This window comes from Diabrotica virgifera, chromosome 7, assembly GCF_917563875.1.
Source record: "Diabrotica virgifera virgifera chromosome 7, PGI_DIABVI_V3a".
Classification (NCBI taxonomy): Eukaryota; Metazoa; Arthropoda; class Insecta; order Coleoptera; family Chrysomelidae; genus Diabrotica; species Diabrotica virgifera.
Window position 1 is genome coordinate 6,298,493 of NC_065449.1, and position 27,399 is coordinate 6,325,891.

Consider the following 27,399-nt stretch of genomic DNA (forward strand, 5'->3'; position numbering starts at 1 on the left):
AATTGCAGTCAACTCTACAAAAATGAATAGTTTTGGCTGAAAATTTTTTTGAGAGTACCTTAAGTACTATACTTTTACATGTTCCAATAAAAATAATTTTTCGTTTTCGAGATATAATTTTTTTAAACAGCCATTTTTTTTACCTGCAAGACCTATGTAACCCCTTAACAAGCAAAAGTTTTGCCTTAACAAAATTATTAAATAATATTAAAAACAAAACTTTATTGGGACTAACTTTCTGGTAACACTTTCGTGGTTTCTAAAATTTGCAAACCAACAAATTGCTGAAACAAACAAGGATGGGGGAGATCTTAGAGTTGCACGTCCAACGCCTGTCCAGCGCGTTAAAATTCCAACAAAAAATGGTTTCGCATACTCAAATATGAGTAACACTAAATAAATATCATTTCAGTGTAAAAGTTTAAAGTCCTTTTTCTTTGTTAACTTAATATTTATACCTGTTATATATGTGTGTTTCAGAAAATTCATAACTGTCTTTCCAAACACAGTTTCAATACAGATGCAGCTGCTGCAGAATTGTCAAAGTTTTACAACAAACCTGTTGACCATGCTTACACAGACTGGAGACAGGATCACGACAAGAAGATAGAAGAAGCCAAGAAATATGAATTGGCCAATACCCAACTGTTTATTAGAAATGTTCAGCAAACTCAACAAAACCAACAAATTCAACAAACTCAACAAACTCAACAAAACCAACAAATTCAACAAACTCAAGGTGTTAAAAGGGAACAAGAGGACCAGTTAAAAAAGAAGAAAGGTATGTAGTTTTGGATATGAACACCTTTTAAGTTAGACAACATGGTGCTATATTATAATATAGAATGCCCATAAAAGTACCTCTTAGTTAGTCTTATATTTCTCCACTGTTCACTGTTCAGTCTGTATTGCATTGTTATTGAAGCTGTAAAGAACCCTCGCTCAAAGAAAATCATGGATACAAGGCGGTTCAAACAAGACATTACATAGCAGAAACAAAACTTATAATAAACAACAACTTAAGAAAAGTCGAATAAGATCTAGCAGAAACTCAATAACTATTGGCCATAAATGGGGAATCATTGACCCTTGTTTCAGTTGGAAAAGAAACCTTCAAACTATACAAAGAAAAAAGAAAACCTTGGATGGCAGTAGAAATTCTTGAAGTTTTTCTTCTTCTTCTTCTTCTTTTTATATAGACATTAATCTGTCTGTTTTTCAATGTGCCTCTAGTAAGTTGTCATTCCATCTTTTTCGTGGTCTTCCCACTGATCGTCTTCCTACTGGGGAACCGTCTCTCGCCGTCCTTACTACTCTATTTGTTGTCATTTGGCTTATGTGGTCGTTCCATTCTACTCTTCTACTTTTCACCCAGTTATTAATGTTGTCCACCTTGCATCTCCTTCATATATTTGCACTTCTAGCTCTATCCAACATCGTCTTACCATCGATTTTTCGCAATGTTTTCATCTCTGCTGTTTCGAGCATTCTTTTTGTCCTTTCTGTATCAGGTCATGTTTCTGCCGCGTATGTCATTATTGGTCTGATGACTGTTTTGTAAATTCTGCCTTTCACTTCTTTTCCGATGTTTTTATTTCTCCATATTGTTTCATTCAGGCAACCTGCAGCTCTGTTTGCTTTATTTACCTGATCTTCCACTTCTGTTTCGAGCTTTCCGTAGCTGCATAGTGTGATGCCTAAATATTTAAACTCCATGACTTGTTCTATTATTTGACCCTCCAGCTCTAATTTACACCGTATTAGATCTGCTGTTATAACCATGCAATTAGTCTTTTTTGGGGAAATTTACATGTTAAATTTTCTAGCGGTTATATTAAATTCGTGCAGCATACGTTGTAAATTATCTTCACTTTGAGAGATTAGTATTGCGTCGTCTGCATAGCAGATTATTTTAAGTTGTTTTTCTCCCATTTGGTATCCTTTTTTTAGTTCTTACTTTTTTTTTATTATTTCATCCATGATCAGGTTGAACAACAGGGGACTCAGGGAATCTCCCTGTCTTATCCCATTGCCAGCTTCAATTGGGTCAGTTAGTTCTTCATCTACTTTTACTTTTATTGTGTTGTTCTGGTAGATATTTTCGATCGTTTTAATTATTCCTAGAGGTACCTCTCTTGCGTACAATAAATGGATAACATCCTTTAATTTGACCCTGTCAAATGCCTTCTTAAGGTCCACGAAACATAAGTATGCCGGTTTGTTGTATTCTAACGATTTTTCTTGAATCTGCCTCATTATAAATATAGCGTCGGTGCATGATCTTCCCGACCTAAAACCTTGTTCTTCTGCTAATGTTATAATTTTATTCAGTTTGTTTGTTATCACTTTGGTCGTTAATTTTAATGTTTTGTTTAATAAATTAATTCCTCTGTAATTTTCCGGATCCGATTTTTCTCCCTTTTTGAAAAGAGGCACCAGGATGCTTGATCTCCATTCTTGTGGTATTCTGTTTTGTTCTATTATTTTTTGGATTAGTTTTAATAATTGTTTGGTCAGGTCTTGTCCTCCATACTTTAGGAGTTCATTCGATGTTCTGTCCTCTCCTGGTTATTTTCTATTTTTTAATTTCCTTAATGCTTCCGTTACCTCTGCTTCTTCAATATCTGTTTCTTCGTTTGTGGTCACTTCAGGTGTTGGTGGTTCGTTATCGTTATCTTTAGCAAACAGATATCGAAAATAGTCTGCCCAAGTTTACTTCTGAATGTGTTTCGTTTTTATTAGTTCGTTCATCTCTTTTCTTTGTCCTCTGATCATTCTCCATATTTCCTTTTGTGTTCCGTAGAAGTCGTGTTCCATCTGTTTTGAGAAACTCTCCCACTGTTCTCTTTTTATTTGTCTGACTATAGTGTTTGTTTCGTTTCTAATTCTTTTACAGTGGTTGTATGCCTGTTGTGTTTGTTGTGTTCTGTATTGTAAAAAGGCTTTCTTCTTTTCTTTACATTTTATCTTCACTTCCTCTCGAAACCATGGGGTTTTCTTTCTTGATATATTGGTATTCGTTACTTTCCTCTCTCCCAAGTGATTCTGTTGCTGCGTTAATTATGTTACTTTTGAGTTTTTCCCAGCTTTCCTCGATGTTATCGTTTTCTAGTATTTCATTATCAGCAATCTTATCTGATATTCTTTTTCTATATAAGTACCCCGTGGATTCCGTACTTAGTCCTTCGACTTTGATTTTTGTTTGTGTTGGTGCCACTCTCTTAGGTGTGAAGCATGTCATGGTGATTCTAATTTTACATAATACTAGGCTGTGGTCACTACCTACATCTGCTGAGTTGAGGCATCTTACGTCAATTATTTTTGATGGATATTATTATTATATAATTATTCTTGAAGTTATAGAAGAATAAAGAAAACACAAAGAAACTCCTGAATAAATATAAAGAAATTCAGGGGAATATCAGAAACAAAAATTCGAGAGGCAAAAGAAAGGTGGCTTTCAAACAAATACAAGGAAATACAAGATCTGGATAAAAAGTTTGAAAGCATTAATTTACACAAAAAAATCAAAGAAATGACAGGTTCTAAAAATAATAGCACAAGAACTAATATCCTTAAAAATAATTAAGGGGATACTATTCCTTATGTGAAGGAGAGATTGTGTCACTGGACCAACTACAGTAGACTTTCTTTATAACGAGAACTGAAATGGCGGACTAATTACCTCGTTATAAGCGGATCTCATTATATCTCACAACAATAATATTGAAATGTTTTGATGCCTCTTATGTAGTTTATTAGGTGTCCATGGTCAACCTGAACAATGAGACGTAAATTGTAAATTTCCTACCATATTCATTAGGTGAATTTTATTACAGCACTGGCCTCGACAATAATACAGACGTTGGCATTTCTATATACAGGCAGTTGGGGTAGTTATTTATAGCCATTACTGCGCTAAGAAACAGGTAAAGAAACATATTCTTCGATTTCATTTTTCCTCGTTATAACCAAATAACCCTCGTTATAAAGCTGTTACAGTTCTATAGGAATTTCATGTGACATCTAGTGTACCTCGTTATAAGCGCACCTCGTAATATCCGTGTTCGTTATAGAGAGAGTCCACTGTATATCCAAAACTATTGAATTATAAAAGAGGAGAACTGCCATAGAAACCACAGAGGATACCGGACTACCAATATTAAGAGAAGAAGTCATCAATGCCATCAAAAAAAGAAAAAAAAAGGGATGCTAAAGCTACTGAACCAGATGATGTGCCCATGGAATTTTTAAAACTCATTGATGAATATGTTATCAATGTAATAGTTGAACTCTTTAGTGTAATATATCAAACTTCCACATTCTCCAGATATAGGATGCAATCAACCTTTGTAGCAGAAGTTCCTAAAAAGTCAAGTGCAACAACTTGCTCAGATCACAGAACAACAGCTTTAATGAGTCACACACTTAAAATTGTTGTATTGCTTTTTTTAGTTTTTTGTTTTCATAATCTGTAGTAAGTAATCCTGTTCTTTGTTTTTTTTTCATGGGTTATTTTGAACTTAAGTTTTGTTAGAAATGTAGATTTCATGTTTTAGTAGGTATCTTGTATTCCTTGCATTAATACAGTAGACTCTCTCTATAACGAACACGCTTATTACGAAGTTTCGCTTATAACGAGGTACACTAGATGTCCCATGAAATTCCTATTGAACTGTAACACCTCTATAACGAGGCATATTGGTTATAACGAGGAAAAATAAAATCGTAGAATATGTATCTTTACCTGTTTTTAGCGCTGTAATGGCTATAAATAAATACCCCAACTGACTGTGTCAATACATCTGTGTCGTTATCGAGGATAGTGCTGTAATAAAATCCACTGTCTAATAAACCTCTTCCTGTTGTGTTTATCTATCGACCGATATTGAATATTGTAAGAAAATTTAGAATTTATGATGGCGAAGCCTTGAGGAAACAATATTTAGCATCTTATATTGCCCCCAATGGCTTCACTATAGGAAGTTAATGTTTTAGAAAACTATATAGGTATTCACATGTATGCACAATATTATTGTTGTTTGATATAACGAGATCCGCTTATAACGAGGTAATTAGTCCGCCATTTTAGTTCTCGTTATAGAGTGAGTCTACTGTATTACAAATAGTATATGTATGTACTAAAATATAATACTTATTTTTCAGTAAAACGAAAGAAAACTTATGATAGTGATGACAGTACTGGAAATCAGGAGTATAAAGATGACAAAGTGTTTGATAGGTTTGTATTAGCTTTTGTAATTAAGTCCTTATGTACAAAATTAAAAATCCAATAAGAATGGCAACTTTCAATGTACTAGCTGTCTGATGTAGCTTTTGATCTCGAAATTTACTGGCGGGTCACCATGAGCGAAAATACACAACGAGAAATATACAATACGAGGTCAGCCGCCAGGTCTCGCTTGTCGGATTGTACTACATATACAAGTCCAGAAACTCTCCCGAGAAACGAAGACTGAAGATTCCTCAGATAATTTGAAGATAATTTAACCCAATTCATCTAGTCCGAAAATGCTCTTAAGGCCTAAGGGAGCTAGAGCTCTTTAAAGATGACATCTTGTAATTAGTTTATTTAAAATAGCTCCAGAACGGTTCTATTTAAAAACACGAAAACTGGTAGGCCTATTTATTTTCCAGAGATAAATCGATTCCATCAATTGCGAATTTCTAGTACCGGTCATAGGGGTCCGTTTTGGGTAGGGCATCGGTTATTTTATTCCATAACTTTTTTGTCTTTAACTTTAAAGTATTTTTGATACTGGATTATTAAACTCTAAGGTATTATAGAACTAAAAGATACTCTGGCTTTAAGTCGGTATGATTCACTGTTTTCTAGAAAAATCGATTTAAAAATTTCTCGTTTTTTGACTTTGAAAATATTTTTCAAAAAAAAAACACTATTTAGAAAAACGAAAACTGGTACGTTTATTTATCTTCCAGAGATGAATCGATTTTATCAATTGCTAATTTCTAGTACCGGTCATAGGCGTCCGTTTTGGGTAGGTCAACGGTTGTTTTATCGCATAACTTTTTGTCTTAAATTTTTAGACATTTTTAACACTAGATTATTAAATTATGAGGTATTCTAGTACTAAAAGTTACTCTTGCTTTTAAGTCGATAAAATACACCGTTTGATTAAATAAAAAAAATTTCAAATTCACGAAAATTCAAATCGATTTTTATAGAAAACGGTGCATCCTACCGACTTAAAGCAAAAGTACCTTTTAGTACTAGAATACCTCAGAATTTAATAATCCAGTGTCAAAAATACTTAAAAGTTAAAGACAAAAAAGGTATGCTACTTTTCATGAGCATTTTTCAGTGCGTCACAAATGATAGAAAAAAAGGTCCGTGATAATATACATTTTAGTGACATGACATTTTAGTTAAATCTGACAGTTGTCACATTTTATTTGCAATTTGGCAAAAAACAAATTAATTGTGTTTATTGCATTTATAAAATGGTATTTTCTTTGATTTGTATAGTCTTATAAATTGTTCAGATTATATTCGTAGATATATTATATGTATAATTCGCAAATTATTTTATTTTCGATTATGGCGCCATCTATTGACAACTAGATTTGACAACTAGAATAAATGTTATAAATATCACCGACGAAATGTAACCACCGACGTGCGTCTTTTTTCTGTCACATACAATTTAATGCGTTGGAAAGAAATCGAAAAACTGTCGATCCTCATGAGAAAAAGCATGTGATAAATTAATCGTTGCCCTACCCAAAACGGACGCCTATAACAGGTTAACAGTTAACAGGTTAACAGGTAATTCGCAATTAATGGAATAGATTTATCTTTGGAAGATAAATATGCGTACCAGTTTTCGTTTTTCTAAATAGAAGCGTTCTGGAGCTATTTTCTTCTTCTAAAAGTGCCTATCTTCTGGAGATGTTGGTGACCACATTGACCCATCTTATTCTATTTACGGCAGCTCGAAATAGATCAGTTGACGTTAGACCAGTCCTCTCCTGCCCTCAATCTTGCCTTGTAGAATCAACTGCAGCAGTCGGTTTTTTTCATTACGCATAATGTGGCCGAAGTAAGCCAATTTTCTGTTCTTTACGGTGTTAATTATTTCTTTGTCTTTTCTTAGCCTCTGGAGAATAGTTATATTAGTTGTGTGGTGTATATATGAGACCCTCAACATACCTCGGTAGCATCACATTTCAAACGCCTCTAACCGTTTTATGGCATCTTCTGTCAGGCTCCAGCTTTCAGGAGCTATTTTAAATAAACTAATTACAAGACGCCATCTTTAAAGAGCTCTAGCTCCCGTAGGAAGCATTTTCGGACTAGATGAATTGGGATAAATTGTCTGAAAATTATCTGAGGAATCTCCTGTCTTTGTTTGTCGGGAGAGTTTCTGTATAAAAATACTCCTGAGTATATGTAGTATGATCTTGCAAAGAAATTTCGAGATCAAAAGCTACATCAGACAGCTAGTACAGTGAAAGTTGGGTAAATTATAAGCTCTTTAGTATTTTAAAGTATACTTTAAGTCGTTCTTTGCATATTTTATGAAAATATTAAATTATTTTTTTAGCGACGAAGATTCAGACGTAGAAATTAGTTATGAACTGACAGGTGATAGGAAAAAAGTATTTGACTTTTTCCAGAGCGCTACTCTCAATGAATTGCAATTGATTAGCACTTGTTCCAAGAAGAAAGCAGAAGCTATTGTAGATTTACGACCGTTTGCTGACTGGAAAGATCTGGTATGAGAACCTCTAAGTTACATTTATTTGAATCGACTAATTTATACATGGTGTTTCACTGGGAAAGTAACATACGTTAACTGTAGAAAGGGGACACTTAGGTGGTCTCAAAAATACCATACTTAATTGCTCTTACTTCATCAATAACCAAGTTATTGGGTGCTTTATCTATTTTGTCATTTTCTTATTTAATCAACCATTCTAAATGGGAAAGAAGCCACATTTTAACTAAAAAAATGATTTTAATAACGTTTCGACGCCCACATCGGATATCGTTGTCAAAATTCAAAATATTAATCTTATTTCTTTGACAACGACATCCGATGTGGATTTCGAAATGTTAATAAAATAATTGGATGGACAAACTCAACGGTTTCTTATGGATTTTTGGTTGCTGATTACGAATTTCGAGGGTCGATTTCGATCCGAGTGGTCAAAAAATTGTTATAAACAATTTAATTCCTTATAAGGCTCTGGCTCATAAACTAACAGATATAAAAAAATGTTTGAAATAAAATTTGTTCCTTAATAAAAAACGAAGAAAAAAACGTTTACTAAACTTAAATCCAACAATTAGAACTCACGATATTGTAAAAGTAGTGCACAATGCAAATTGCAAAATAAGTATTTTTCGATACTTTATCATCGTAACTCGGCTTCTAGATTTATTGCATTAAATGAGCCTTAGATTTATTTTAATCATTAATGGGCTTCCAAATAAAGTTTGTTAAATTACTTTATCTTCATAAAGTTATACCCGTTTTAAGTTATAATTTTCTTTAAAAAAATTGTACATTAATTTGTTTATAAGGATTCTGCTATCTGACACCGCAGTATTCAAATGGTAAGGTCTTTTTGACCTTACCATGATCAAATATTCGTTTTATATATAATGTAATTTTCGTGTGAAAGTCCTTTGTGCTCGTTCTTGATGTTTAACTTTTCTGGATACAAAAATAACCAACAGCAAATTGAACAATTTTTTAAACAGACAGACAAGGTTTTTTCCAACCAACAAAAAACTACATAAGAAACAGAAGTATTTCATATCATAAATGGAACCCATCTCTCTTCATAGTGGTATTTTGACCTTTTTGACCATAGCTCCGAAGATGGCTTTATAAGCCGAAAGCGCTCAGCTAAGAATTATTTATTTTACACACTTCAAAAGTACACTTCTCCCCCTTTTACCTGTTGTTTATAAGGGTTTCAAGCAAATTTGAGCTAGAAATATTTATACTTTAATTAACAATAATGATAGAAGAACTCAAAAGGAACATTTTGAGCTTACGAAAATGTTCGTAGGTTTATTTTTGGCCAGGCTATCGATATTTTGGCTACGAATTTCGTCATTTACTTGACTGTGAGCCGAACTTATAATATCGATATCTTGGCCAAAAATAAACTTACGAACATTTTCATAAGCTCAAATTGTTCCTTTCTTCTTCTATCATTATTGTTAATTAAAGTATAAATGTTTATAGCTCAAATTTGCTTGAAACTCTTATAAACAAATGAATGTGCAATTTTTTAAAGAAAATTATAACTTCAAACGGGTATAACTTTAAAAGAAATGAAGATAAAGTAATTTAACAAGATTAATGAAGATAAAGTAAACTTCGTTTGGAAGCCTATTAATCAAGCTTTAAAATGAGACCTTCTAAAGGCTGTATGACACTATGCATTTTCTTGTATCATTTCTAATATCGTTTCTGATATTAGAAAGTTATATACATTTTCTTGTATCGTTTCTTGTACGTACATTTGTGCCCTGTATGACACTATGCAAGTTCTTGTATCGAAAATTGTATGAAATTCGGCACGTGATTGGTCGAAATTTTGTTTGTCACCCTGTTTCACGTTACACTGGTATGGTAGTACTGCGTCTACAGCTGATTTTAAGGATGTTATAAAATTTATAAACTTTTAAAAACTTATAAATTTAACATTTTAATGTTAACTAGAATTTTACGTTGACTGTTTGAGGTTGATTATTTGTATTTTTATTTTGTTTTAATATTTTGTTCTAAAATATTTGCATTAGAATTATCTTCAGTTTGATCCAAATTAGGAATTATTGTATTTTCCTCTATTAAAAAATTATGCAAAATGAAACTTAAAGTTTTAGTTTGAACTTTACTAGGAGCTAAATATATGGTTATTAGTAAAACAGTAGTCCATACCAAACTGTATATTAAGTATCAATAAAAGATTTATAAATAATACCTACAAAAACACAAATAAATTCATCAAGACATATTATGATCCCATTTTCATTTCAGCCGCCATTATGACATTTAGATGTTTTACCATTACCATCACGTTTTACGTTTTTGCTCTTTGCGCAGAAATTGGCGCAGTTCTTGTACAAGAATATGTGTCTGACTCAAATTCTTGTATCGTTTCTGATATCGTTTCTTGTATTTGTGTATGACACTATGCATTTTTTTGACATATCAGAAACGATACAAGAAAATGCATAGTGTCATACAGCCTTTAGGCTCATTTGCATGCGTAGAAGCCGAGTTACGATCGATAAAGCTTCGGAAAATACTGATTTTGCAATTTCCAATTTACATTGTGCACTAATTTTACAATATCTTGAGTTCTAATTGTTGGATTTAAGTTTAGTAAACGTTTTTTTCTTCGTTTTTTTTATTAAGGAACAAATTTTATTTGAAACTTTTTGAAGATATTCTGCTTTAGCAGCGAATCGATTGAGGGTAAAATTGTACATTTACCGCGCGCCTGCGCACACTGACAGTTTGTAGTTCTGACAGTACATATGTAGTTCATTCCTAATCTTTCAAGATAGGTATGTATGTATCTGTAACCGTGCAAATAAGTCATTAAAAGAATATATTATTGGTTTTAGAAAATGTATTATTTATTATAATTCTTGTGTTTTTGGATTAATAAAATATTATGTAAGCATAACATTTTTACACTATATGTCGCCGTGTTGTGTAATTATATCCGAAACTTACATGTTTAGTTCTAGTGCCTCGATGGAGTAGTTAGAAATGCGGTAGCACTGAGATTGGAAGGTTACGGGTTCAATTCCCGGGCGACTCATATTTTTTTTTATTTTTGGTTGTTTTAATAAACATTTTTTGAAAGTGGTAGATAAGAAAGTTAGTTTGATTTTTAAATAAAATACAAATAACCTTTTAAGTATATTTACTTCGTTTAAATTACCTATTATATAATAGAAGAATATCTTCTTACGTGCGTACATAGTACACACACATTCTTTTTTTTTAATCTCTTTTAGTTTATGAGCCAGAGTCTTATAAACAATTAAATTGTTTATAACAATTTTTTGACCACTCGGATCGAAATCCACCCTCGAAATTCGTAATCAGCAGCCAAAAATCCATAAGAAACCGTTGAGTTTGTCCATCAGAATTGAAAAGGACACGGTGACCCCTCTGGCGCCTAGACTAATCAGAGCTTGTACCATTTCATGTTAATTTACTTTTTGAAAAACCTTGTATAATACAGATTTGATTTCAGATAACGAAAATAGAGAACAGCAAGAACTTGGGTGGAGATTTACTCAATTATGGCCAAGAAGTGATTCACACTCGAAATAACGTTAAGCATTTAATGAAGAAATGTACAAATCTGGCACAGCAATTAGAGAGAGCTGTGGCTGCGGGGGCCGGTGTTAAGGAGCAGCCTAGTATATTATCCTCGTCTCTAAAACTCACGAGTTATCAAATGGTAGGCTTGAATTGGTTAGCGGTGTTGTATTCTCAAGGCGTCAACGGCATCTTGGCGGATGAAATGGGGTTGGGAAAAACGGTACAAATTATAGCGTTCCTCGCCCACTTAAAAGAGACTGGAGCTGCTACCAGTACTCACCTGGTTATAGTGCCTTCGTCAACACTAGGTAAGTCTGCAATAGTTCATATACATACTACTAAATTTTGAAATTCTTTGTCTGCTCTGCAACACTTGCTGGTTTAGTTTTATAAATTCTACTTTTCAAATATCCCCAATAAAAATAATATTTAGGATTCGTATCGGGTGAACGAGGAGGCCATTCAATACTACCTAATCTACCAATCATCATCCTGGAAATATCTGATCTAAATAACGCCGAACATTTACACCAAAATGAGCTGGAGCTTCATCTTGCTGAAACCATTTCTCATAAAAATTGGCTCCAAACTTGTTTTTCAGGGAATGTACAATTTCATAATTATCGCTTGTTCAATTTCCTTCTAGGAAAAACGGCATAATTAATAGGGCTACGTCTACACCCTTTGGTTCACGAGTCATAAATCATCGAGGGTGCACTGTGATGGGCAAAGTCACATTCACAAAGTGCGTCGTTATCTGTCTTGATGCCCCATTTAATGATGTTCTGTTTTACAGGGGCAACACCTGTGCGTATTCGGTTGAGTGTCCGCCAGGTTCTCCAGTCCAAGTTCATTCCATTAGGAGGTTCTGGGTGTAGGGGAACAGTTCAGGTGGTTCGACGCTGACATTTCTCATAAACCTTTTCATTGATTCAAGTCGGCTGGTTCCTGGCGGTTTGTCAATCCCGTATAATTGGTACCTTGCATCGAAAGTTTGCCTGAGCTTCTCCAGATATTGTGAGGCCCATCTACGGTCGTCTGGTGATGCGAATCCAGCTGCCCGGTACAGTAGGGTTAGAGGGGTAAGCTTCATACAACCGGTAGTTATTCTACGTGTTTCATTTAATGCCGTGGTGACTTCTTGGGCATGTCTAGATCTACTCCAGGTGGGACAAGCATATTCCCCTGTTGAGAAACATAAGGTCTCAGCTGTTGACTTTAAGACCTCCCGTTTGCACCCCACTTGCTCCCTACAAGTTTCCGGAGAAGGTTGTTTCTCGTCGAAACCTTTTGTCTTGTGCTCTGACAGTGGAATTTATATGTTAGAGACCGGTCTAGTATCTCTTTCAAGCATTGTCCCTCCCAAGAGACATTCAGTTTTACACGCGCCAGATGGTTGTTGATATGTAATGCACATACTTTGGTTTTAGTAGGGTTTGGCTTTATGAGTTTTGTTTGTGGTAAGTTGACATCATGTTTAAAGCCTCTTCCATTGTCGACTCTACTTGTGTGAGTGTTTTCCCTTTACCGCGATACCAAGGTCGTCAGCGTAAACAAAACTCTCAGTCTGGGGAGGCATTGGTTGGTCGTTGGTGTAGATGTTAAATAGGGACGGCGCCAGGACGCTTCCTTGAGGTAGGCCATTTTTTTGGGTTCTCCATCTTCTCTTCTTTCCCATTGTAGGCTCAATTAACTGAGTACCCACTACACCCGACCATACATTTGATTGTTGTGATTTTTGACTTTGGTTTTTGAGTATGGTTTTCGCGTATTCAGTGTGGATTTACCTCACTCCAATACTTTAAATAGAAGAAGTAGAAAGGTTTTATAAAAAACTATACACCTCAAAGAAAGACGCAAACTTCAACACTCAGGAATATATCAAGAAAACAATCACGAATGTAAACTCAGAAACACTACCAAAAATAGAAAATTATGAAATAGAAGCAGCACTATCACAATTAAAGAACAACAAAGCACCAGGACCAGATGGAATCCTTGCTGAAATGTTGAAAGAAGGGAAAGAAGAAATCTTACAAACATTAAGAAATCTGTTTAATCAGTGTCTACATAAAGGAGAAATACCCGACGAATGGAACGAAAGTCTTACAATCCTGCTATTTAAGAAAGGCGACAGAAAGGACATAAAAAATTATAGACCCATCTCACTGCTGTCGCAAACGTATAAACTATTCATGAGGATTATCAACAACAGACTAACACACAAATTGGACTCGTATCAACCCGTAGAGCAGGCAGGATTCCGAAAGGGATATAGCACCACTGACCATCTTCTAACAATTAGGACACTAATAGAAAAAGCTAACGAATACCATATAGATCTGCACTTAGCGTTCGTTGACTACGAAAAAGCATTTGACAGCGTGGAAATGTGGGCAATAGAAAAAGCTATAAACAACTGTCGAATAGATTCCAGATACAGAATGCTAATACATAATATATATAAGAAAGCAACAATGACAGTACAATTGGAAGAAACCACAAAACCCATACCAATTAACAGAGGAGTGCGACAGGGAGATGTTATTTCTCCTAAACTATTTACATTAGCACTGGAAGATGTTTTCAAAACAATGGAATGGACAAACATGGGAATAAACATAAATGGAAAGAAACTAAACCACCTAAGATATGCAGACGATGTAGTAGTCATAGCATCAAGTTTTGAAGAACTACAAACCATGCTAACCGAACTAGCAAATGAATCCGAACAAATAGGTCTAAAAATGAATTTTGCCAAAACAAAAACAATGACAAACACAAGACAATAGAAACGTAATACTAAACGACACCACAATAGAAGCGGTTAATGATTATATATATTTGGGACAGATTATAAAAATAAATAAGGAAAACCAAACAGCGGAGGTAAAAAGAAGGGTCAGATTAGCCTGGGCAGGATTTGGAAAATTAAAATGGGTCCTAAAGAATAAAAAAATACAACAATACTTAAAAACAAGAGTGTTTGACCAGTGCATACTCCCAATTCTCACATACGCATGCCAAATATGGACCTTGACCAAGGCAAACATGGATAAAATAATAGACACAAAGAGCCATGGAGAGAGCAATATTAGGAGTAAAATTGACAGACAAAAAGCAAAACAACTGGGTCAGAAATAGAACAAAAGTCAAAGACGCAGGTCAACATATAACCAGGCTAAAATGGAGCTTCGCAGGTCATAACGCTAGACAAACGGACAATAGGTGGAATAGCACGATACAACAATGGAGACCATGGACAGGAAAGAGAGCAAGAGGACGACCCCAGATGAGATGGGGAGACGACATTAAAAAGATAGGAGGAACGCACTGGAAACAGAAAGCACTAAACAGAAGCGAATGGAGGAAACTGGGGGAAGCCTATGTTCAGAATTGGACGAATTAAAGGGCAAAAGAAGAAGAAGAAGAATACCTTAAATGTTTGCGATGTACATTCACCAATTACAATTAGCAATATTTTGGATGGTTTAAATGAATTCTAATGTACTACACGCAATACTGAATATGACTTACACCATGTATTTGTGCAGATCTTCTGAGTGAAGATATATGTGGATCTTCAATGAAACTCTGCATTAAATCGAAAGTTTTATTGTAATTTATAACAGTTTTTGTCATCTGTTACTATAGTACTGTTCCTCACAGCGCTTTACAATTTTTTGACCGTCGCACTGTGGTTCCAAATGCCGAAAACGTGGTCATGAACCATTAAAAGCGTATATTGTTTATATATATTTCGGAATTACTTTCGTTCTGAAGGGTTTTTGGCATCGCTGATTACGAATCTAACATTATTTTTTCTGTAAAACAAAATGGCGGATCCAACATGGCGGAAAGAAATTGAAAATGTCAATCAAAACTGAAATTTTTTTTGTCAAATTTGGTAGTTTAAGATCGCTGATTACAAATCTAACATTACTTTTTTTTTTAAACAAAATGGCGGATCCATCATGGCCGAAAGAAATTCGAAAATTTTATTTTAAACGCATATTTGTTTAAAATTTTATATGATAAGGGACTTTTGAAATTGCTGATTACCATTACATTTTCTTTATGAAGTACAATATTCAGAACCTATTACTTATGTACAACTGTCCATATATAGTCAGCAATCGCCAGAATCATGTAATATGCGCCATTTCCCACTTTTGTATTAAAACAACTGCCAGCAATGCATAGGCAGCTAAACCAAAATAATTCTGTATCTTCTTACTATATATTTTAAGAACAAATACATTAGTCGCAGGAATTTTGTACTTTTTGAATGTATATTTAACAAATTTTGAGTATTTTAAGAATATTTTCACTATTTATGCATTAACAAATTTAAGGCATTTATTGTTATTGTTACTAAAACTTACATCTTACATTACTACATACTTAAAAAAGAAGAATCTGATTTACAGCGATAAAATTGATAAACTACAAAACGTTTTACAGCGTTTTGAATATACGCGTTCTTTTTCACTTTCTCTGCCGGCCAAAATAATTTCGGACGTGGCTCACTTGTTCCTGAGACATGAACCACAATACATCCAGTCTGATCCTTTTACCTGCCTATTACGACTCTACGATGGTATAAGAAAACAACTGTAAACATGAAAATCCCTAGATAGGGACTTTTTTTCGCCACATGACCACGTTTTCAGCATTTGGAACCACTGTGCGTCGCCTTATGGATAGGAGAATGGTTTGGAATGATTTTTTATATCACCGTAGCCCCTCATCATTAAAACAGTAATTCTTTCTTTTTTATTAAAAACCATCTTGTAGTGTAGAGATTTTAAAAACACAATACACATTATCACATACGAGACTCTTTTTAGATAATTGGAAAAACGAATTTGCAAGATGGTGTCCCCAATTGCGAGTATTTATGTATTACGGAAGCCAAGATGAACGACGGCAGTTCAGAATTGACTTATCTAAAGGGATGCTAGCTGAGTTCGATGTCATACTCACAACGTATACGCTGGTTGGAAATAGTTCAGAAGAGAGAAAAATGTTCCGAGTGACAAGGATGCATTATGTAATCTTCGATGAAGCACATATGTTGAAAAATATGAATACTCTTCGGTATGAAAATTTAATTAAGATAAACGTAAGTACCTAAATTAGGTTATATTAATTTAAGAGGCCACATTTATAGCGCGTCATCAATATTACTTGGGGGAGTGCAGCATACCCTTTTTCTAACTTTCTGCGAAACTTTGGCAACAGTGCGTCGGCAGTATTTGACATTGTCTAGATGAAGGCACAATATTGTGACAATATACTCATGGGCGCGCTAAATGGAAGTAATAGTGAACAAGTTTATTATTAGTAAATAACTATTTATAAAATTAAACCAAAGTAGGTGAAAATTTTATGTTAACATAGTACGCCAGTCAATGGGAGCAAGAGTAGGATATTACCTCCGAATTCTATCCTACTGCATGGATTTTAATGAAATTTTGGTAATAGCCTCTACTTATCTCCTAATTCTAAGTCTACCCTATGCCGATGTGTGCTTTTATCTTCGGGGTGGTTCCCACCCCTTCTTAGGGGTGCAAAATTTTTTGGTTAAAATTACCACGGAATTCGCTAGAGAACCTAATTCTAAGCAAAAACTGTTCTATAATTTTTTTTTGAAAACCATACTTTTTGAGATATTCGTGGTTGAAAATTGTCCATTTTGATTGAAACATAATACCTTTTCGAACGGTTTTTTGCGAATACCTTAAAAACTATGCATCTAACTAAAAAAAAACTATATTAAACATTTTTGTAGGTTATAAAAAAACAAAGAGACACTTGCCTTCATAAATCTTCTAGTTGTAATACAAAAAGAGATATGGTAGGTGAAAATAGCTTGTTTTTTGGTACATTCTCAAATTGGTGTATTCAACTTGAAATGACAGAGAAACGGTCGATTTTAGGTGTATAATGCTACTAATACCTTTTGTAGTGCCTGAAAAGACCTTTAAAATGAGCTATATTAAAGGTCCATTACATTAAAACTAAGCGAGAATGCTACAAACAAAATTGATAACTAATATATTTTAAGAAAAAATGAGAAGTAATTTTAACCCCCATCCATCAAAATGTAAATGCATCGTTTTCCTTTCACAATACCTTTTATTATAGTGTTATTTCTACGTTCAAAAAGTTACACGGGTTTAAAATGAAAGGTTTTTGAAAAAAAAGATCAAATTATAGAGAGCATTTTTAAAGTTTCTTAAAAATCTTCCTTTTTCTCCATGTAACTTCAAAATGATAAGAGATACAGTAATGAAAAATAAAAAGGAAGAAAAAAGCCCTACATTTTTGTGTTGGATCTTTTTTCGTATGTGTTATATTTTTCGAGTTACATGGAGGAAAAGGAAGATTTTTAAGAAAATTTAAAAATGCGCTCCATAATTTGATCTTATTTTTTTCAAAAACCATTCATTTTAATCCAGTCCAACTATTTGAACATAGAAATAACACTATAATAAAACGTATTGTAGAAGGAAAACGATGTATTTAAATTCTGATGGATGAGGGGTTAAATATACTTCTCATTTCTTCTTAAAATACATTAGTCATCAACTTTTTTGCAGAATATCTCGCTTAGTTTGAATGTAATCGACATTTAGTATCGCTCATTTTAAAGGTCTTTTCAAGCACTACAAAAGTTATTAGTATCATTATACACCTAAAATCGACAGTTTCTCTGTTATTTCAAGTTGAATACACCGATTTGAGCATGCAGCAAAAAACAAACTTTTCTTACCTACCATATCCCCCTTTGTATTTTAACTATAAGATTTATGAAGGAACGAATCTCTTTGTTTTTTTATAACCTACAGAAATATGTTATATAGTTTTTTTGTTAGATGCATAGTTTTTAAGGTATTCGCAAAAATCCGTCCGAAAAGGTGTCATTTTTCAATGAAAATGGCCAATTTTCAACCACGAATAACTCAAAAAGTATTGAGTTTTCAAAAAATAATTATAGAACAGTTTTTGTTTAAAATTAGGTTCTCTAGTCTCTTCCTTGGCTATTTTAAGCAAAACATTTTTCACCCCCGAGAAGGGGTGGGAACAACCCCCAAGATAAAAGCACACATCGGCATAGGGTAGACGTTGTTTCTTGAGCTATTCCCTACTTACGGTGAAAATATCAAGTAAATCGATGTAGGATGGAATTCGGAGCCAAATACCCTCATTGACTGCCCTATTGGGATCGTGCAAGTTCGGCAAAGCGACCTCTATTTCTACGCTCTGTACTTTTATTCGCACTTTTAATTATATTGGCCAATTATATTAGTCCTGGTTGCTGGATAATTGTCAAGACCATAGTCCAAAAAAATAATAAGAAGAAAAAATAAGATGCAGGTTATGTTTAGCAAACGTAAACAATTGTATGTAGTAAATAAAATCAGTTATTAAAATGCAGTACTGCAAGCAAAATACAATTAATTAAATTTACCTTTATATAATAATTGCATATCATATCAATATTGTGGAGCAATATATAATTTTTCTGCGTCAATGACAGAAGGTATGAAATATACGTCAATTTGACAATTTCAGTTGACAATATGAATTATTTAAGATAGTTCCAATATTTCTCCGCGACTCGCGCACGGTCGTTTCTCGTTTCCCTTTCCAAGTACTTGCACACCGCGAATAGGTATTTGCACGAAATAATAATGAAACAATATTGTCACTACCCCCAAATTTCGTATTTCGATGTAACACATGTGGATGTGAGTCGTGAGAAGACTGCATCAAAGGGTAAAAACATCATACAAGCAACATACAGTGTGCGCCAAAGAAAAGAGTCCACCTCGATATTTGGCAGTATTTATTAGATTTTAAGGAAATGAAGAAACAGGTCGATTTTTGATCTAAGAGGGACACATTTTTACGGTACATACATCTGTCATTTGTCAACCCCCTCCCTTCCACTTCCCCCACCCCTCATTTTTAAATAGGGAATAGAGGTCGTGTGCTAGGTCATTTGAAAGGTTATTCAATTCTCTATTCAGTACTATTAACATTGACAATTATTTATACAGGGTGTCCAAGAGAAATTATTTTGAATTAAATTAATTGACACAAAAAGAAGAATTTATGTAATTTATTTAACTCAAAATACATTCTACTGCTGACAGAAAACAGAAAAGAATGTTCATTTGATAAATAAACATTGTTTGTTGCTTAAATTCAATATTCAACCTATCAAGAGGCAGATGGATGGCAGCTTGAATATTTAAATTAAGCGCAAAGCAATGTTTATTTACCAAAAACATTTTTTCTGTTTTTGTGACAGCAGTAGAATGTATTTTGAATTAAATAAATTACATACATTCTTTTTGTGTCAATTAATTTAATTAAAATATTTGTTTCTTGGACACCCTGTATAAATAATTATGTTAATGTTTATATTACTGAATAGAGAATTAAATAACCTTTCAAATGAGCTAGCACACGACCCCTATTCCCTATTTAAAAATGAGGGGTGGGGAAGTGGACGGGAGGGGGTTGACAAATGACAGATGTATGTACCGTAAAAATGTGTTCCCATTATATCAAAAATCGACCGGTTTCTTCATTTCCTTAAAATCTAATAAATACTGCCAAATATCGAGGTGGACTCTTTTCTTTGGCCCACACTGTATACAGCTTGTCTCGGTAAGTTCGCATTGATTATGCGTATTCTAGAGAACAGATGTTTGCAAAAATATATTTGTTACAGGTTTAGGATTGTAAAACAAACAACATTTGTAGTTTGTTTAATTAAATCGTGATAATACAGGAAATCAATATGATACATATTCTGACGTTAGTTTGAAGAACATAATAGAAATGTTGTGAAGATTTTCTTGTAAATGTGACAATAATAATCTATTTTTTCAAATAGTCCGACAACTTAGTTCTATTACACAAAAATATACTAAATTAGAATAGAATAGAATAGAAATATGCTTTATTGTCATGAAAAATTTAACAATTTTATAGACAAAGCTTACAAGAATCATAAATAAGAACAATAACAAATAAAATTTACTAAAATGATATAAATCGTCTATATAAATAAAAATAATAAAGAGAAACAAAAAAAAACAGTAACAATCTATTGCAAAATTTAAAAAAAAAATTTGCAAATTGCATATTCTACCTTAAGAAATTTATTAAGTTAAGTTAAGCTGCTGCATATGACACTCAAATATAGATTAAGATTATACTTATAAATAAGAATACTGTACTTTCTTAGTTATTGGTTAAGAAACTCTGCTGTTGAATAATATGGTCTTTCAGATAAATAGGCTTTAGTCATTTTACGGAACTTGGTCGGGACTCAACTGGACGGGATCGGTAAATAGATGTCAAAGGTAGAATTTCTGGTGGAATAGTCATGTCTAGGTCTTGCTGGAAAGACATGTAGATGTTTACGAATTAAGCAAACAGTTTCTAAAATATATAAAGAAGGTAGTGTTAGAATCCTGTGATCTTTGAAGTAGCTTCTGCAATGTGTTGTTCTTCTGAGGCCAAACAGATATCTTATTGCTCTTTTTTGTAATTTAAAAATAACATCAGTTTGGGCAGCCGTACCAGAACCCCAAAAAGGGAGACCATATCGAAGATGTGACTCGAACAAAGAAAAATATGTTATTTTGGAAGAGGCTAAATCCATTTCCTTCGAAACAGATCTTATTGCAAAGCAAGCTGAGGATAGTTTCTTGCTTAACACATCAATATGAAGGGACCATTTCAGATTGCTATCTAAAAAAATACCAAGAAACTTTACAGAATCAACGATACTGATCTGGCTGTTATGAAGAGGTAAGGGTTGAAGAGCTCCTTTATAGGAAAATGCTACTGTTTTATCTACGTTAAAAGAGAGTAAATTTGAATCGGACCAAGATTTTATTGTAAGTAGATCGGAAGTTATAGTAGCATGAAGAGTTGCGATATTTGAGTTGCTCCAAGTGATACTGGTATCATCAGCAAAAAGAAAAACTTTTCCATCGATTTTTAAGCTAGTAATGTCATTAATAAAGATAAGGAAAAGTAGAGGACCCAATACTGAACCTTGTGGTACCCCACATACAACATTTTTGAGACTAGAGTCTGTATCATTTGCTCTAACCAGTTGTTTCCTATTATCCAAGTAAGATTGAAACCAGTTCGAAGAAATACCTCGAATTCCGTAGAAATCTAGTTTTTTTATCAAAATATCGTGATTCACACAATCAAAAGCTTTGGCATAATCACAAAAAACAGTGGCAGTGTGCAGATTATTGTTTAATGCTTGATAAACCTCATGCAGTACAGAAAACATGGCACCTGTGGTACATTTATTATTTAAAAAGCCGAACTGATTTTGTGATAAAATATTGTTATCAACGAGAAAGGACATAAGTCGGGCTTTTATGAGTCTCTCAATAATTTTTGGAGAGTACCGGTAGTAATGCAATAGGTCTATAATTGCAGGCATTTGATTTTTCACCACCCTTATGAAGAGGAATAATGATGGCCGTCTTTAGGCACTCTGGAAATTTACCTTTCTCAAAAGAATCATTAATTAGAGAGATAAGGACTCCCAACACACTGTCTGGGAGATTTGAGAAAATTTTTATGGATAGTCCATCGGTACTACAGGAAGATTTGCTTTTGATATTATTGATTGTCTGAATCAGTTCAGATTTATCAACCGGTCTTATAAAGAATGAATTCGAGACCTTTCCTGAATTAGGGAGATAGGAAATGGGATCTTGTTGTGACACAATAGTTGATGTTATATTTTTACTCACATTAACAAAGTATTCATTTAGATTTTGTGGGTCTGGAAGGGAAAATGTTTGAGCTGTGTGAGTTTTATTACGAAGATCGTTTATTATGGACCAAGTTTCTTTTGCAACACTTTTAGAGCTTCTCAGACGATTTTGATAGTACAATTTTTTAGCTGATTTTATAAGTTTTAAATAGATTGCCCTGTACTTGGTGATATATTCAGTAACAGAGACGTTGGTAGTAAATTTCTTGATGTACAGTAGTGAACGCATATTTTTGGCTGATATGCGGACACCTTTGGTAGTCCAGGGTTTGTGATGTTTTGGCTTAATTGTGATTAAAGGAAATGCTTTATTAAAGATACAGACAAGCTTATTCAAAAAGTCACTGAAATTATTATCGACGTTCATAGAAGGAAAGGGCCACTCAGAGGTTAAGCAAAAATTTTGGAATTTACGAAAATTCCGAGCGGAAAAAATCCTGCCTAAACGTCGAGTTTTCGAAGAGTGCTTGCTAAAGATGTTAAACTTCGTATAAACCGCTTCATGATCAGATAGTCCCGCATTAACAGTTGTAGCGCAGACATCACCGGGTGAGAAGTCTGAGACAATATAATCAATTATGGTAGATGAAGTTTTTGTAATCCTTGTAGGAGAATCAATGTGCATTGTTAGACCATACGATTCAAATATGTTGACTAGGGATATTTGTGTAGCACAAGCAGCAGCATAATTAATGTTAAAGTCCCCGCATACAATTTTTCTGCTTTTATGGGGCAGGTCATCTAACAAATTAAGCAGGTTCTGAAAAAATAGTTCCACGGAAGAGTCAGGTGATCTATAAATGCAAATAATATAAAGATTAAAGTTCTTACTGTAAACTAAGGAAAACTCAAAGAATGCTTCGCTTAATAGAAAATCATATTTTTTTATCAGAGAAAAATCATTATTTGTAGAAAGAATCAGGGTACCTCCATGCGCTGAACTTTGACGATCGTACCTAGCAATAGTGGAATATTTTTCTACAAAAAGAGGCTCGTTGACTTCAAGCCAGTGCTCAGTAACCGCAACTATCGGAGGAAACCCTAATTCCTCTAGAAATAGAAATAATTCATCAGTTTTATATCTTATAGAACGAATATTAATCAGAACCATGCTAAAGTTGTTATCACTAAAAATTAATTATTATAAACAAACACTACTTCCCTATGGATCAACACTAACGAATTCCAATATCTTAGAAAATAATACACTACTGCACTGAACAGATTTGGATACAGATAACAGACCAGATAAGAGAATCGTGCTATTACCTTAGAAAACTGACGCAAGTTTGTCAAAATAACAGTAACTATTTCAGTATGAAAGTGTATTTCAGTAAATGAAAGTGTATTTTTTTGTTCTTCTTAATGGTGGTACAGACTCGGACACATACTAACATATTTCTCAAATTGGGCTCTGTACCGCCATTCTTTACTATATTACGAATATGTGTGCCAAATATCTCGACAAAATATTCAAATGCATTCCATGCAATCTTGGAACGCGTTTTCCGTTTTGATGACGTGCTGATGTAGCCTCTTAAGGGATGTTTGAGTAACGCCATAGCACTGTCGACCTAGTAGGAACGTCAAAATTTGCCTATTTTTCAATCACTGGCAAAATATGAAAACATTTTAACTAGGTTTAACACTGAAGTTGTTACTACAATTTCATAGCTACATTGAAGACGCTAGTCTTTACCATTTTTAAACATCAACAAACTGTGTTTTTCATCATCATGGGATCATCCATGAGTATTTTCTTTGATTACTCGTACACTTTGGTCCTTCCAGCCAGAGTTTTGGTTTATACATTTTCTAAATGTTCAGTAACATTACAGTACATTTTCTAAATGTTCAGTTGAAAGTAAAACGGCAAAACCTTCTACTTCATCTTCAGGAAAGACGATTTTAAAATTTGCGAGTGCATTAAAAGTTATTCCTTTCCAAACTTCAGGGCTGGTGAATATCTTTGTGGTAATTGTTGGTACGTCGTGTATAATAGGTTTAAGACGCACATTTATGTTTTCTTTTTTACAGGCTAAACATAGGATACTGTTAACCGGCACTCCGTTACAAAATAATTTATTAGAACTAATGTCGCTGTTGATATTTGTGATGCCGAATATATTCGCTGAAAAAACGGTGGACTTGAAAAACTTATTCCAAAAAAATTCTGTAAGTATTAAAACCTTGCTATAACTTTATATTGTTCGTTCGCTATAACTTTTCTCATGCGTCACGATTCATTTTCGAACAAATTAAGTCAAAACATAAAGTGAAACGTACGCCGATGTGTGTAGTATATAGTATACAGTATACAAAATGTATATACACATCGACGTTCGTTTCACTTTATGTTTTGACTTAATTTGTTTTAAAATGAATCGTGACGCATGGGGAAAGTTATAGCGGACGAACAATATCAAGATCTTGAACTTTATATCATTATATGCTATCATATTTTAGGTATATGCTTTTGTGTTTATTTTGCAACAATACAACTTCACAATATTCTGCTCATAGATAGCACCAATCTCGTTACGTTATATTCAACAAGCTCTTCCCATGCCTGCTCAATTGCTTCTCATAGTTCAATTCTATTCTGTGGTCTTTATTTATCAACTCAGCCCACACATTTTCAATGGGGTTAAGGTCTGCACTCCGGGAAGGCCATTAACATGAATTTCTTCCAACCATTCCCTAAAAATTCTACTTGTATGCACTGAGCAATTATCATGTTGGAAGATCAAGTTGTTATTGGGGAATCTCTGTATCACTGATGGAACATTATGTTCTCAAGAATATGTTTGTAATATAATCCTGTTAATTTTTATTCTAAATGAGTACAAACGCCCGGGCCTTCATCACTTATCCATCCCCATACGTTGACCGAGAATCTTCCACTATTTCTTAAATAATGAATATACCGTTCATCAAACCTATGATTTCTCGGCCTATACTTATCCGACCATTGCTATATGATTGAAACACCTTTTCATCGGAAAATGCAACGTTCGGCCAAAAGTCTTCACGGTTTATAAATTCGTTACAAAATGCAACTTGTCTCCTCTTGTGATCCTCAACCAAAAAAGGGTTCCTTGCAGATGAATAATTTATCAATTCACTTGCTTTCAAAAATGAATAACCATTTTCAATTTCGTTGAATTCAATTTCGTATTATAAATTGTAAAATTCCCTCATCTTCTTTAGTCTCAGCATCCGTTATGGCTTGCAAATTTTAGAAGCCTCGGAGGTGTAACCAGAGAAGGTTCCCATTGTTTTCAATCTGGTGGGATGTAGAGTAATATTTTTAGTGTTGTTTTATGTGCTATTAGATTGAAAACTTAGTCTTTCACTTACTTTCATTCTTCTGATCCCATGAGTGAAAATGATCATATCTTTGTCTGATTTTCAATATGCACACATGGCTCATGTTAAAATCTGCAACAACTTGCCTTAGTGACCAATTTTCTTCGAGTTTGACAATTGCTCTTGATTTTGCGCGTCATTCAAATGCATTCAATGCATTTTGGGCGCGTTTAATAACTTTTTATTTTATCTTTCAATACACGCGAAATTTTTGACAAGCACTTTGACATTCAGCAAATCCGTACGACACTGCGATTTTACAATATTAAAATGTAAAAATGAAGGTGTAAACCTAAGTAATAATATCAATAACAATCAACAGACAATAATTGCGAACTAACCGTGAAATAAACTAATTTTTTTTTCTCAGAAAAAAGCAGAAGACGACTCTCTACCTACCTTCGAAAAGGAGCAAATTGAACAAGCCAAAAGAATTATGAAACCTTTCCTTTTGCGAAGACTGAAATGTGACGTCCTTCGGGATCTTCCCAAGAAAACGGACCACGTTATCCACGTACCTATGACCCCAACACAAAAAGAGAACTACGAACAATTGGTGGCTTCCTACAAGAACGTTAACGCAGTAAGTGAATTGTTTATTATTTATAGTCCAGGAGCTAGGGGGAGGATTGAGTATGCACTTTTATGTCCCCTCAGTATCTTGACGTTTTTTGTTCGTCGATTCGATTTTTCGAGGGTACCAGGCTTAAAACCCTTCCGATAATTTGTTATTAACAATTTAATTGTTTAAATTATTGTATCTCCTAAACTATTGGAGATATTTAATTTTACCAAACGGCAAATTGTTTCTATTGAAATAATGAACCAAATGGCGTTTGGTAAACTTTGATCCGATTGTTAGAACCGGAGTTATAACAAATTTCGTGAAAAACACGTGAAATAATTAGTCCTGTCGCCAGGGGGGGTACAACGGCCTCGTTAATTCAGATGGACTTACCCAAGTTTTTTTTATGTATTTTGACCCGTAGAACACGAATTTTTTGGGTAACAGTTGATCCGGATGTCGATAAGATTGTTATAGACCAAGAACTTGAGGAATCAAATAACAGCGATTTTTGGCAAAACAAAACAATATTTTGTATTTTTTGGGTCATTTTAAGCAAAAAATATTTCTACAAGTTTTTTAGTAGGATGCACAGTTTTCGAGATAAACGCGGTTGAACTTTCAAAAAATCGAAAAACTGCAATTTTTAAACCCGAATAACTTTTGATTAAAAAATAAAATAGCAATTCTGCTTAGCGCCTTTGAAAGTTCAAGTCAAATTATGTCGGTTTTGATTATTTGCATTGCTAAAAATTTATTGTGTTATTGTTAAACAAAGCTACAAACAACTAGTGCGTGAGTGATGTTTCTATGATTTCTCATTTAAAATCGAACGAGTAGGTAGAATAGGTACTAGTGCAATCAAGACTATTTCTACGTTACATGCGTTAAAACACATGTAAAAGCACGGGAAACCCTACGTGTTTATAGCTTTGTTAAACAATAAAAAAATAAATTTTTACCAATGGAAATAATCAAAACCGATATAATTTGACTTAAACTTTTAAATGCGGTAAGCAGACTTGCTATTTTATTTTTTAATCAAAAGTTATTCGGGTTCAAAAATTGCAATTTTTCGATTTTTTTAAAGTTCAACCGCGTTTATCTCGAAAACTGTGCATCCTACGAAAAAACTTGTAGAAATATTTTTTACTTAAAATGGCCCAAAAAATACAAAATAGTGTTTTGTTTTGCCAAAAATCGCTGTTATTTGATTCCTCAAGTTCTTGGTCTATAACAATCTTATCGACATCCGGATCAACTGTTACCCAAAAAATTCGTGTTCTACG

General features: G+C 33.7%; 1 protein-coding gene across 1 annotated transcript in view; it reads left to right on the top strand.

The window, feature by feature from the left end:
• The window catches only part of LOC114330840 (SWI/SNF-related matrix-associated actin-dependent regulator of chromatin subfamily A containing DEAD/H box 1 homolog), a 61,577-nt gene that overhangs the window by 24,782 nt on the left and 9,396 nt on the right, over positions 1–27,399 (top strand). The window contains exons 3-9 of the mRNA XM_028280255.1: positions 481–781; positions 5,167–5,242; positions 7,587–7,758; positions 11,275–11,653; positions 16,196–16,470; positions 24,214–24,351; positions 25,916–26,128. Of these exons, the coding sequence (XP_028136056.1) occupies positions 481–781; positions 5,167–5,242; positions 7,587–7,758; positions 11,275–11,653; positions 16,196–16,470; positions 24,214–24,351; positions 25,916–26,128 (1,554 nt within the window). The remainder of the gene's footprint in view (positions 1–480; positions 782–5,166; positions 5,243–7,586; positions 7,759–11,274; positions 11,654–16,195; positions 16,471–24,213; positions 24,352–25,915; positions 26,129–27,399) is intronic.